A 14,959-nucleotide genomic window follows, 5' to 3' on the forward strand; every position below is an offset into this window, starting at 1 on the left:
CCACTCCCAGCCCACATGAAAGTTAGCCCAACTTCACCATCACCCAAGCCTCCAGCGAAAACACGGCAGAAGAATTTATTTATAACAAAAAAAAAAACCTCATAAATGTGGTACTCGCAGCTTTGGTCGAATCAAATGCACTAGATCAATGACAAAACTAAGAGTCTTAATCCCACAATCATGAATAGAAGAACGCATATCTGCAATCCGATCCACCAGGGCAAATACTATACAACCATTTCAGAAAATAAGAACGAGGAAGACCTAACAAGTGAAAATTTTCTGCTTGCATATTATCAAAACAAAAGACACCATGCAGTCGGGTAAGAAAATGAAGCTAAAGTTCAGCATCATCAGGAAAAAACAGTAAAACTAACTTTTCTCATTCTCTAAGTTCCCCTCTTGGGGATTTGATCTTTATAGTCCCCAAAAGGTTGGAACAAGGCTTCTCTGCCATGGTCCTGGGTAACTAAGACTTAAGGGTGACCACCATTACAAGAAGGCTGATGGGGTTGGGTTGACAACAATGTGCCTGAGAGGGTGAGCTACATCCCCACCCCCGGCATGCCGAACAAACTCTGCGGGAGTGAGGAAGCTGCCATGGCACACGCACACAATCCTCACCTCCTCTCCTTTCCTGTATCTGTAGAGGAACCCTTCAATCCTCCTCCCATTTGGACCATCCCCCGTCGTCGACACGCATGGCATCTCTTCCATCATGTTCCTCTCCATCTCTCTCGCCGCTCCGTTCGGTCTTGCTGAAGCCTTCTTCGAGGATTCTTCTTCCTTTCTAGCAGAGATAGCAGGCTTCCCAACCGCCACTGTCGCAGGGCTAGTTGCTGCTTTATGATTGGTATTCTCAGGTAATGACAGGGTGGTCGTGGGTGTACCGACTACTGCACAACCATTTGATACGTTAAGGTGATAAGATTAAAATGGAATGGTAAAAAAAGGTCACTAGAATATTACAGAATCAGAATGCGTAATGAAGGGCATAATCTGGACTTCAGCTTCATCCAAAAAGAAATCTGGAGTTCAACACACTTCTTATGGATTTTCATTCAACAGAGTCAGGAATATAGACAGATCATTCAATTTATTTGCTTCTATTTATGCCCTGATTACATGAGATGAACACCCCATCGACATCATGAATGTGCTCATTTTGCTGATATTGGGAGGAAAGAATGAGAAAAAACAATCTGAAAGGCCAATCCACAACTCATTATTTTCTCAGACAGACATGCATCTATCTAAATATGTCAATTTTTGTTATAATTTTGGGTGTTACATCGACACTGCAACAGGATAAGATAAATGTGATATGGATAAGTGTTTGCACTCTAGTCTAAATGAAGGAACAGGGCCGGTCCTGATATTTTTTAGATCTAGGGCTAAATAAAAAAATAGGACCTTCTCTATTAAAAATTAACATACTTTAAATATTAATTATCATTGAAAAATTAATCTATGTGCAATAATTTTCTATAGATATATTCGTTAAGCAGTGTATAAAATCCATCATTAACCTATTTAATTATTTTTCTTGTTATAATATTGTAAAAAGCCATTCTTGCACCCTATTGGAACATCAATACAAGGTCTAGGCCTGGGGCCTGGGGCGGTCGCCCAGTTTGACCTGCCCCAGGGCCGGCCCTGTGAAGGAACAAGCATAAAGTATAACCAGAACTTTATGTACTGAAGAAAAGTTTGGCGCTAGCCTGCCGATATCAAATATCATGGATGGACCAGCAACACGAAGATAGATGCAGATAAATGTTTTTTGGATTAGCAATGGAAGTGTCAAATATGAAAATGAGCTGGGATCGATGATATGTCACACAATTTGAAGAATCTTATGAGCACAAAACTTTCAGGAAACACACAAAATCAAGAAATAGGTTGCAGCAATATACCAAAAGATAAAGAATTAAATCTCTTCCCGGAGGGAAGATGGTTTGAAGGCAATGGTATGATATGCCGGTAAATCACAAACTGGCTCTCAAGGAGTAAGGTCCAAAGGATGTGCAGCTTTTTAATAAGGTGGAGACACTGACAGTCTAGGTTTTGCATTGGAAAAATTATCAAATAATTTCCAAAATCTGCATTTTGTTTCTACTAAACTTTTTCCAGCATCAGTATTAAGCTGAAACAGACGACCAAAACCTCCAATGAAACCTATAACCATGCCTAAGTAGAGAGAAGTAGGATTCATTTGCTTTATAATAAACCGAAATAAGGAGAAAATAATTGTAAGACCACATTTCAGTTCTGGCTTTTCATGATTCGGATGCCTATAATTTAAAATATAGGTTTTGCATCTTGACTATAATTTAAAATTATAATTCATAAAAACAGCCAGCTTCTCTACCTACCATTTTATAGGTTGTACTCTGCAAGAGCCCACATAATTCAAATGAACGCCTATCTTAAGCTGGAGATGCATAAAAGATATTTTAACTTTATGAATCTTTCGTTTCTAATAAGCTTTTGCATCTTGACTGACAAACAGAGTTAAAGCCATAGTTCAAGTAGGACTTATTTGCATAGTTCTGCAAGCTTCACAAAGGAAGTATCAAAACAATAAATCGAAGAAGTTGGAACAAAAAGGCAGAAGGAGATATTTCCCTCAGGTAATTTTCTAACAATCACTGAAAGGAATTAAGAGGGTGGTCGTCAATTAACAAGAAAAGTACTAGATGTTCACCAAATAATAAGTATACAAAAAGGTGATTCTCCATCTACCAAACATAAAAAGAAACTAGGCCACCATCTAGCAACAAGAAACAATCAATAAAGACAGAAGGGTAGAGAGCATTAAAAAAAAAAAAAGGCAGTACGATTGAAAAGTAGTCAAGACCTCAACCACCCACTCCAAAGTTTCCTCAAGGAGTGGGAAAAACAAACAGCCAAGTTTCCAACTCAAATCACCATCAAAACCAAACCCAATCTACATCCAACTCTCATCATGAATTCACTAAAACAAGGAAGACCAACAGCTTGTGCACAATCTCTAAACATTCAAAAGCAAGGAGAAAAAGTGATCGAATATATGTCATACTCCAGCAAACATTGGAAGAATACAGAATCAAAATTGTACCTGGCACCGACTGGCTCTTGAAGTCCGACACGCCGGACGAGCTACTCCCCTGCAATCCAATGGAACCCTGAGATGCTCCACCGGCATCTATCGGCCGAGCACCAGCACCCGACGCGGCTGCCGATTTGGGCAGTCCATAAGATGAAGCTCCATGCATCAAGCCTCTAACTTGGTTGCTTGCAGGAACATCATGGCAGCCACTGACCTCAGTCTGCACCACCATCGGCAGCACCCTACCATGCCCACCATTCACTCTCTCATTAAAGTTCTCATCCCTCTCATCTCTCGCCGCTGCCAACTTCAACAAGTTCTTCTTCTCTGATCTCTTCCTCTTTGCCTCCAATCTTTTCAAGCTTTGCAGCTCCTTCCTCTTCCTATGCTCCTCCTCGGTCTCTGTTGGCAGAGAGCACGTCCTCTGGAGGGGAGAAACCGCCGAGAGGTCATTCTCCAACGGGAACATTGACAGGGTGGCGACCGACGACGATCGAAGAAGCCTCCTCTCCTTGGGCTCCACTCTAAAGCAACCGCCCAAAGACAACCCAAGGCTAAGCTCGATCTCTTCTACCTCCTCTCTCGCTGCCACAACTGCTAGCTCATCATGGCAGCGATTCCCTCCAAAACGCTTCAAAAAATCACGAGGACAGCGCTGTATCCGAGCAGAGAGCTCCTCTATCTCCTCCTCCGTTGCCTCCGTGGCCATTAATAAGGGAAAAAATCGATTTTTGTCGTACTTCTTCACCGATTCTCTCTTCTGATCGCAATTTAGATAAGCTTGGACGCTGGATTTTGTTATTTTATGAGAAAATGGGCAAAACCTGAATAAAAAGTCATAAAACCGAGAAGAGAGGAGTCGAAGTATAAAGATTCAGCAAGAGGAAGATCATATATTAGCCTTTTTCAAATCGAGGAGTTAGGAACAGAAGCAAAGAAGCCATTAGAGACATTATTGGAACAAAGACGGTGGGAGAGAGAGCAGACAGAAGGGAGAGGAGGAGGAGATTTTGAGTGGCCCGAAAGTTTCGAGCAATCCCAAAATGCCCCCCTGCAAGCAGCCTGCAACACCCACCGAGTTCCACGTGTCTACCAACCGGGGCGCCGGACGGACACGTGGCGATATTTGGTAGCTAGCAGCGGCGCCAAACAAGCGTCTTCGAGCGCATGGCGTGACCTCCACTGTCGTGATCGCGTCGACACGTGCCGGTCGGCTTTTCTCTCACCCTCTCTCTTAGCTGTCCTCCGGAACTAGCGGCCGGTATGGCACCCGATCACGACACGTGTCTCACGGCTCGATTACTCGGGCCCTGAGGAAATTTAAAACCCGGGGCCAGAGGAAACCTCCCTGTCCCGACCACCAGCACCGTCCATCGCTGTTGGATGACGTGTAGGAAGCCACTGAGAAGACATCGCCCAACGCATAGTCTCTGCGGAGCCCGGCGTTCCACATACCGAAAGCAGTTCGAGGCCGGACAGCGCATCGGGGAGACTGGGATGATTAGAGATACACGCAGACATGAGCACAGATATGACTCCATGTACGAGGATAAATTATTCCCTTCTCTAACAAGCGCGCATCTTGACGCATCGTCATTGAAATCAGCGGTCGTTATTGGCTGCGGGGACATCGACGCTGGCGAGCGCAGTGTAGACAATAATTTCTCGCGTACGAGTGTGCGTTCGTGTCCACGTCCCCGATTGCGGTGACCGCCCCATCAAGATTCCATGACACGTGGGCGACAGCGGACCGGTGGGGACAGGGACGGCGGGGCGAGGAAGGTGGCGTCAGCGAAGGGAGGAGGCACGGAGATCTTTTGAGTGATCGCCTTCTGGTGGACACGTCAGTGGTTGGTGAGAGGGAATCCCGATGCCGCGGCTAACCCACCACGTGTCGTCCGCGAACGGCCATTCTATCATGGGTAGCGTGGAGTGAATCCAGGGGGGCCTGTCAGGCACGTGCCAGTCAGGTGAAGCCTCTTTCTTTTTATTTTGATTTGATTTTATTTTATTTTGTATATGACGTCATCTAAGTTAATGACGATAAAATGATCTAGAAATAGTTCGTGGAATTAATTGGAGGATGTCGTGGAGCTTTGTAATTTGATTAGGAGATGGATCGATCTGTTTCCATTTGGTAGCGAGCAGCGCGAACCGTGGGACTACCACTGGAAAGGTCCAATATTGAGCGGGTCACATATCTTACGTGGAGAATGGTTATGGCGGTGCATGTAGCTCTCAAATGTTGCGCTAAATGACCTGAAAATGATAGGTTGATGGGGCTATAGAATGCCCCAAGAATTGGATGATTGCGATCTGAGAATCGGCGCTTGGGTACTTGAACACGTGGCAGCACACCGCAAAAATAGGATCTAGACAATTGATACAAAAAAAAGAGCTCAGCAAATAGAGTTTCGGGCTTTAATTGAGAATAGCAACATCAAAAAGAAATCTAAAGTTTGATGGTTAAGTAAACTACTTGATTGTCATGGCTTATAATAAAATTAACTATGGCTATGGATAACATGTTAAGTTTCAAATTGGTGAACAAACTAACTATTATTTATCTCTCTCGTATAGTCATGAATCAAAATATACGAAGTCCATCATCGATACATTGGTGGTCCCTCCTAATTTGCTATTTTAATGCAATTCTTTTATACTCTAATTAAGTGACTACAATCTCAATGTTATGTTTCTAACTCCGTAAGATGGGTGATGAGAATCTCAAGCACGTACTAACAACTCTTAATGAGTCATGTGATCTATGTATCATCAATAGTCAAGCAAATCACAAGGTCTAAGTTGCAAATTGATGTACTATGCAGTAGTATTTGCATGTGGGGTTTGTTTTCTCGCTACCACGTGGCATCTATTACATATTTTGACCACAATCTTGACGTAATACATAAAAGAAATATCACCTCATCTGTAAAATCTATATCGAATCTAGCTGATTTCTTGTCATTTTATAAGCCTCATCCTTGACTACAAGAGTTACATGTTAGAACCGCCATGAGATTAACGTCCAACAAGGGAGATGAATAGCTACGGAATTAAAAGATGGCGACCAATGGATTTGGGCAACGGGCTTTCCTACTTCCACCACAACATTGCCAAGTAGATTGGCTATACCCATGACATTTTGGCCGCCAAAAGATGGCCAGCCATTCCAGTTGCCATCCGTGATTTAGACAAAGGGAACAATTTGAGTAGATGCCATCCAAAGGCAACCAATTCCCATCATTTGGTAAGTTTAAACGGGGAAAAAAGAGCGAAAGGTGATAGAATGTAGTTTATGTCTTTCAAGTTTATTTGGATTTGATGTTTCTCTTGTTTGATGATAAAACTAAAGATATATTTGGTTATGGGGAGTTGGATTTAAGAATGAGAGTAAGAATGGATGATCGCCATTCCAACCATTTGATCGTCGGAAAATCCCATTTCTATTACGATTTAAAGGTGAACGAGAATATCTTAATCCTTCAAAACTCCAATCCTACTCTCTCATAAAATTCAAATTCAATTTTGATTCCCACTCCAATTTTGATCACGGACCAGATACTTCAGATGATAGGCCATTCTGATTTCTATTTTAATCTGTTTTCATTTCGATTCTAGTTTCAATTAGAGGGAGTTGGACTTTGGAATAGGAATGAAAATGAGTGATTCTTATTCTAACCATTTGGTTGGAAGAAATCTTCTTTTTATTTCGATTCTAAAGGAGAATGAGAATATCCCAATCTCCTAAAATTCAATCTCTATTATTCTTTATTATTCAAATTTTATTTTGATTCTAATCATGAACCAAATACATCAAAGAATATGATAATTCCGATTCATATTTCAGGCCATTTCAATTTTGATTATGATTTCAATTCCAGTTGCGAACCAATACACCCTTAAAGTAATGGCTATCGAGGGAAAATAGAAAATAACAATGAGTACATAAAATATTAATAATTTTTCTATACCGCAAGTTTATGTGATAGAAAAATTCTAACAACAACTTCAGTTAAAAAATATAGAGATAAATTAAAAAATTATGTACTTATATTGCATTTGTTTCATTTTACTCAAAAAATGTGGATAAAAGATAAAGACTTTCGATTCAATCTGCAAGAGCCAGAAATGCTTGATGTTTTTGGATACAAAACGAGAAGCTTGATATAATTTTTTAAAGAAAAAAAGAAAAAGAAAAAGGAAGCAAGTCAATCTTACCAAGGAATAAGATGGGTTACAATTATAATGCTTTGCTTAGGTGTAGATAGTAGGACTTTAAATATGAATTTTCAGCTAATGGTGCAAATCATGATGTTAAATTAATTACATTATAATATCAGTACTAGCACCAAACTCAATCAAATTTGTGGCCCTAATCATTATATTAACAGGTGTGCCAAGTAGCGCATGGACATGGCCTTGTACACGGGTGAAGATCTCGATGCAGTAATCATGGAGGGACACGGAGACACAACAAATCCCCTTTTTTTTTTCTTAAAGAAAGGAAGACCAAGTTGAGTGGGATAAAGGGGTGGGAAAAGAGAAAAGAGAAAAGAGAAAAGGAAGGGTGGGGAGAGGGTATGCGACTCTTTCCACTTTTTAGGCCCACCAATGCCACAAAGGCGCTTGGCACGCTAGGACTACAAGGTCATGGACCCAGACATGAAATAAAAAACACGCAAGAAGAGAGAAGATAAAAGCTTGGAGAGACGTGCATGGCAAGAACCAAAGAAAACCAGTTTTTCCGAATATACCAGCAATGTAGACCGAGAACTTTACAATGATTCTACTACAGAATTATGCTAAGGATTTTCCCAACTTAGGAAATTCAATATTGTCATAGCTCTACATTGAGGAAGCATAAAAAGAAACAAAGAAATATAGAAGAGCAGGATTTTTTTTTGTTTTTGATGAAAAGGGAAGAAAAAAATCCATTTATATTTATTAAAAAAAAAAATACCGGCAAAGAAGGTTACAAAAGAGCAGGTTGATTAGATAATAGAGAAATTCTTTATGTACCGTGGGCGGTATAAAAAATCTAACGTGGAGCACACCGTTTTGTCCGATTGATCTACGTAATCATCATTTTTCAATACACATTTAATACCTACAGATCGGTTTTTCATTTAAAAATTTTATATGACGAAAAAACCTCTATTCTTTGAAAAAAATTATAACATCCTATAGCATAATATGGCTTAGGATGTCATAATATGGCCTACGATATCATAATATGCAAGGGGTATTTTTATCCAACCACTTTCTAATGTGCATTTAATGCCTTTAGGTTGATTTTTTTGCTTGAAAATTTTGAATGATGAAAATGTCCCAGTTCTTTAGAAAAATTATGACATCCTATGCATAGTATGACATCCTGCATTATATTATGACATCTTATGGACAAAAATTATGATTTTTTGGATACAGGATGTCATAATATGGACATAGAATGTCATAATCTTTTCAAAGAACGAATATTTTAGTCATACAAAATTTTTAAACGAAAAAACTGACCTGCAGATGTTAAATACACATTGAAAAATGACGACTACATAGATCAATTGGATAAGATAGTGCGCTCCACATCAAATTTTCTACATCACCCATAGTACACAAAAAATTTTACTTAGATAATGTGCTGCATTTACAACTACTACAGGCAATGAACTCCATAATCTCTCCGATATCCATTTCCAGAGTCCTAAATACATGAGCAGGTCATATTTCATAGGCAGGCACTAATATAACAATATGTTGCAGCTAAATATTTGCCTAATGCCTATTCGTGAACCTCATATGACACCTAAAGAGAATCCAATCATATAGCTCGCTGCTTTAGATTCAACTTAACATAATCCAAATTCTAAAATCCGAAAGGACTTGGACAGTGCTCGCTTCGAAGTAGCATAGGAGCCTAGCCACTTTCCATAAGCTTTAGAGAGAAAAATCGAGTAAATTTGAAGCCTAACACGTACCATCAGAATGACATGAATAAACACGTACTGCTATTTCGCTACCATTTTGCATTCTGCTTCTTATCATGAGTGATATCAAATTAAAATATGGCTAGAACTTAATCCTAATCAAGCGTAGACAAAAAGAAGAAGAAGTATTGGGAATTATTTATGTCTGAACAATTTATGCAATTGGAGGTAAACCCTAACTTAAGCAGTTTGTAACTTTGGTCCTGTATCTTCGCAGAGAATCTTTCAGAACGTGTACCAATCCATGCATGTGTAGTCAAAAATTTTGCAACTTAGGTGTATAACTGCTACCTTTATGACTAAAGAAGGAAGAGCATATGAAAAATGTCAGCCTAAAGCATGCAAAATGTGCATAGAATGTGAAGTTGGCCAAGTGCTCAGTTTGATCCATGTGAAGTCTGATCCACTAAATATCACATAAGCTAGGTTCAAAGAATTCATCCAAAATTCTTCAGGTCGGTGCGTAAAATTCTTTGATGAGCACTGTCATGCAACAGAAGTCTGACATAATGCTGGTGTAAGAACTGAATCCTAGCATAAAAAATATTATCATCCCTCTACTTAGAGGTTCTAAAGCTAGAACACGACAGCTGATGATACTTCTATTTCAAACTTAATGAACCCCCACATGCAACCAATAAATTCCAAAATTCTGACAACACCTTTGAAGACAAATGGGGCAACTGATAGCTATCCATTTACCCAGATAGATAACTGAGAAAACATTTCCAAGAACTTAATACATGTGCTCTTAAAAACCAGAGTAGCATTCCCTGTGCTGCAAAAGAAAGTCAAAATAGAATGCTGTCCCAACTAAACTATTTCAGCTTTCTATTAGCCCATGCATGTAAACCCTACCTGTTACCATTGAAATATACAAGTTGGACTTGCAGAGGTGGGAAAGGAGGAGCAGATAGAGAAGGCAAATCATCTTCAGTACAGCTTGACTTTTTAGCCTTAGTACTTGCTGAGTTGCTATTATCCACCGATATAAAGGAAGTACATGTGGAAATGCTAGGAGGTGTTTCAGTATCAGTTCTCCAAGAAATTTTTTTTTCACATGATTTTAGACTTTTGCAGATCTGCAGTGGGAAAAGGGTTGGACCATAATATGCACAATGTACAATAGAAACCTTGACGCCAACTTCTCTAACATCGGGTAAAAAAATAGCTAGCTATTGGAATAACATGATATGAAACCTATGAGTATCCAGTTGGATGGATCAAAGTGAGTTAATTTTACTTAATCATCCTCTTTGGCTTTTACACTGCAGAGAAGGCCTACAAATTGTGATAAGAGATTCAAGGACACGAAATATAGTAATGATTGACTATTTTGAATTGATCTTCCACATCATGATAAAGAAGCTCTTTCATATCTGGATATAGGATGTTTGTTTCTTGTTATGGATGAGATGAATAATAGAAAATTTCAAGCTTCAATGGAGGAGCTAGCTTTGATGATTGCAATTGAGATATACTCCTTTTGCAAATGTGGCTCCAAAGCAATCCAGGGGCACCAACTAATGGTGGTTCAGTTCACAAGATGCGGAATTTTGCACAAGTCAAAGTTTACATCAGTTGATTTTTTTGGTGCCCACCAGGCACCGTGCATCTGCAGTTCTCCCACCTTCTAAATGCCGCTCAAGTAATCATTTCTCGATTGCAAATCTTTAACTTGAACTACCACAAAATTATCATTCAGAATGACAACTGCAATCATCACCAAGAAGTTCAGACTTAAAAATAGTTTGTGTAGGCCAATATTCACCAATCATTGTACAAAGCACCAATTCTTCAAATAAAAACTCTTTTAAAGTCCTTTCTCACAACATCCTGGAGGCACCTTAAAGAGTTACTATTATTGGGGAACTGATATCACTTGTTACAGCAAAAAGAAAGAAAAAATAAAAATAAAATATAATCAAATACATGTGTAATACTCGGTCTTGTATAAAATTTTCGGATTACATGTGGTTTCTTTTGTATTAGCTTAAGTTTCTAAAATTGACCTTGAGAGCCGCTTAATCTCAATTATAAACTACTTTGAATTAAACTTATATTGTCAAAATTTGTTGAAGCCATCTGGGCACCATTTATGACTATCTGCCATTACGGATCTTGAAAATTTTTTAAATCTGAAAACTAGCCTCTAAATAGAGAGTTATATAAAATATATATTTTTTTGAAACTAAAATGGGCAGTAATTAACCTTTGGATGCTAGTGAGTCACAAAATGATTTTTAATAAATTTTTGAGATCCTTTAACCTATTCGTTCTGAAGAAGAAAAGTTTTAAAAGTTTCGAATTCGAAAAAATTTGAACTAAAATCCAAGCTTTGACTTCTTATTCTTAATGATTTTAATTTTTCTGATATTTTTATTGATCCCAAATAAGAAGATATTTTTTTATTTATATTTATATTTTAAAGTTAATAGAAAGTAAAATAAATGAGGACATTGACTTTAGAAAATAGTTTATTAATGGGTCTGGGTTGACTCAGTTTATTAATGAGTTGGCTAAGTTACAGAAAACAGAAAATGTATCATAAGGCTTGTGGTGGTACACTAATGGGTCAACTCAATTTTGGGTTGAACTAACTCAGTTGTGGATGAGCCGACTCAGTCTGAAATCGAGTCGACTAAGCTGCGGGAACAGCAGGGTGGCGGGTTAAAATCGAGGTGCTTTAACTTAGGATTTAAAAAGTATTTTCAAAGGGCCAACTCAGTAAATATTTTGTGTAAATAAAGGGATAGAAAAATCAAGTTAATTACTGGCTAATTCATCAAATTGGCACCTAACCAGGTAAGTTTTTAAAATTTATTTTTCTAAGGGGTTGTTCACCAGTTTTCCTTGTTTTAGGATTATTCTGATTCTCTAGCAAAAATAGAACGAAATAAAGAGGAAGAGAGGTTGAGGAAGGTCATACTCTCAACCAAAAATCAAAAAAAAGTCAGTTGGAAAAGGATAAATTGGTAGTAAACTCCTTTGAAAGAAGAAGAAGAAGGAGAAGACTGTACTTATGTTAGTAGGTGAAGTGTTTCAGCAAAGCAAGATAAAAATTTCAAATCCTAGACTGAATTTAAATTGAATCTTGAATAACTATTATTAGGTTTAGTGTTTTGGATGAGTTAAGTTATGGATTAAATTTGAATTGGAAAGTAGTGTGCTGTTATTAGAATTCACTAAAATTAGTTAAAAATTATTTCAGCAAATAGTTTAGAATTGGTATTGGTTGAATTAGAATAAGTCATGAGACTATATTACAGTTGAATTGTTAGGATTCTTAAGTTCATATTAAAGTTTAATTAACTATAATCAAAGCAAAATAGAATTGAATGAACTCAAGGATTAGAAGAGTTAAGAAATCAATTTAAAAACAAAATATGCCTAGTTCTATTTATGAATTATCTTGAAGTATATTTATCAGTATTTATTAATGTTATAGGAATGGAATAGAGCTAAAAAAAGGATGTTTTGAATGAATTAGACACCAAAATGATCTAGCAGCCATAAGAGATTCGTTAGGAGCTCCTCCCATTGTTTCTGTTGGCTCCAAGGCAACATAAACTTGGATCCCTTTAGTTTTGGCTCGTGCGGTGAGTTGATAATATACTCTATAATATATTTTTATATCCTTTAAACTCTCTTAACATATTTATCTCAGTTTGTTCGTTCCCATAAAAGTTTATATATCATATGCCGCACTCTTTTATGGAATTTTAGTAAATTAAAATTTTATTTTTGATGTCTTATTTTCAGCAGGTTTGTCTTAATGAATATCTTAAAAATTTATTTTATTTTTTATGATCAAAGAGCTTTGAAAATATTCTAACTTTCTCAATTGCTAGAACTTATGTGAATCTTGAGACAGACACCTTTAAATTTTTTCTTTTGATATATGATATAAATACCATTAACTATTAATAAGAAAAGTGAACATGAAAATAATGGATATGTTTGAAAAGATGATATTGATGATGAGTTTCATTTGGTTATCTCTGCATGAGAAAATAAGATATAAATTGTGTTTTGGGTAGATGATAATAAAATTTTATGGAAAGAAACTTTGATAGAACACTGTAGCTAGCAGCAGTTAGCGTTAGTCTTGATGTACCATATTTTAGATACCCTAATTGGCAAGGATGGTGCTAGCCCGATGTATTTAGTCTACATAGCTGATTTTATTTTTCTGACTAGTAGGGGTAGTGTTAGCCTGACGTGTTGATACACACGTGCGGTATCGGTAAAGTCTCAGATAAGCGAGCAACTATTTGATTTTGGATTAGAAACCTTCCTTCATATGTTGGATATATAATTACTTTAAAATTTAGTACATTATAATTGATCTATTCATTGATAATTGTTTAGAGGATTATTCGAATTGTAGTTATTAAAGGAACGTGGTTTTTTTGCTTTGCATCTATTTTATTACACTACTTTACTAGGAATGTTCTATGTTTATGTTTTTGGAAAAGTTGTATGAATGCTTTTAATTAAAACACCCATGCTTGAGCTTGTCCCATTTCTGTTATAGATATATTATCTCTCCTGGGTCTTGTTACTCACCCTATTACTTCGATATCTTTTTTTCAGATGCTAGTGTTGTAAAGGGTCCAGGTTCCCCAGCTTGATAGGAGCAGTCGTCCTTTTTGATGAGCCTAGCACTTGCGTGTGTGGGCGTCTACTTTTGTTGCCCTATAGTTGTGTTTCCTTTTGATATATTTTTGTTGTGTATAAATTTTAGACGTGCTCCATTATCCGCAGGCAGGATCTAGCTTTCATTGTATTTACTTAATTAGAATGACTGTATGTATATATATGTACTCCTGTTATGCATCGTATAGATGTTTTGATTGTTAGAAATCTGAATTTGTATATGTATGTATCAATATACTGAATTAAGCAGAAAATCATACCTTTGGAAATGTCTAACTTTTAGGAAAAACTTTGTCAAGTTTCGATAGAATTTGTATATTTGATTTGTCTCATTTGATATGTTCGTTAGGCTTGCTTGGTTGGCTAGTCCATCCTATACACCTCCCTTGGCTCGGATCTTGACATCGTGGATTAGATCAAAGTCTATCTCTACGAGGCATGCAAAAGCTTCACTATGAAAGAAAATAATTATAAGAGGAGATCACATATTTATCTCTCATAAACTTCTCTTTTTCAACAAGAAGCACTCACCTCTCACTCCTTACAAAAGCTCTCACAAAAACTCAAAGAGACTCAAACCAACCGTACCAGGATCCTTTGATGCCCTTGGACGCTTTCTGATAATCTCTGCTGCCACCTGAGACCTTTGCCGCTGCTACCTGATGCCTACAATTTGCTTTACGGGCCATCAGGGCCTTTTTATAGGCATCAAACTCATTCTGTGTCGAAATCCTATCTTTAAAAGGACTTCAATTATCTTCCTAATCATTGGATCTTTTCCACTCGCATCCCTGGCCGCCAGATTGTGTAAAACACCCCTTTGATCGCACCATAACTATCGGATCGTGCAAAAAAGAGGTGTGCACCATGATTTTTGAAGTATAGACTGGGCCAGTCCACAGCGCTTGCATGGAACGCACCAAATTCCCCTGTAAGGCAGTGCTGCATGTTATGCACCTGGTCCGCACACCTATGCACTGGTGTTAGGCCACAAGTGCCTACACGCTCGCACTGGGCCGCGTGTCCCAGGGCTTGCATGCGGCTGCGGGCTGCACCCTGCTGCGGACCTGCGCACGCTGCATCTTCGGGCTTTCACATCTTCATGCGCTGCATTTTGGACTTCTTTGTCTTGGGTTTTTCTCTTGTAGATCAAATTTGAGGTGTTAAATCTTAATAATCTCCACCTCGATTCTATATTTGGCCTCCGTCTAACTTTGAGAGC

At 38.0% G+C, this 14,959-nt stretch overlaps 1 protein-coding gene across 2 annotated transcripts; it reads right to left on the minus strand.

Moving 5' to 3' along the window:
• Positions 1 to 265: 265 nt before the first annotated feature.
• LOC105033168 (ninja-family protein AFP3) lies at positions 266 to 4,101 on the minus strand. Of its 2 annotated transcripts, none has more exons than XM_010907860.4 (2): positions 3,101 to 4,101; positions 266 to 893 (listed from the first exon to the last, which is right to left on the minus strand). In XM_010907860.4, exons 1-2 carry the CDS (start codon positions 3,798 to 3,800, stop codon positions 493 to 495), a joined length of 1,101 nt encoding a protein of 366 aa, XP_010906162.1. In that variant the 5' UTR covers positions 3,801 to 4,101; the 3' UTR covers positions 266 to 492. The 2 variants fall into 2 exon arrangements, with proteins under 2 accessions (XP_010906162.1, XP_010906161.1); XM_010907859.4 differs by having other exon boundaries at positions 266 to 896; positions 3,101 to 4,097.
• Between the last annotated feature and the right edge of the window lie 10,858 nt (positions 4,102 to 14,959).

This window comes from Elaeis guineensis, chromosome 2 (genome assembly GCF_000442705.2).
Source record: "Elaeis guineensis isolate ETL-2024a chromosome 2, EG11, whole genome shotgun sequence".
In the NCBI taxonomy this organism is placed as follows: domain Eukaryota; kingdom Viridiplantae; phylum Streptophyta; class Magnoliopsida; order Arecales; family Arecaceae; genus Elaeis; species Elaeis guineensis.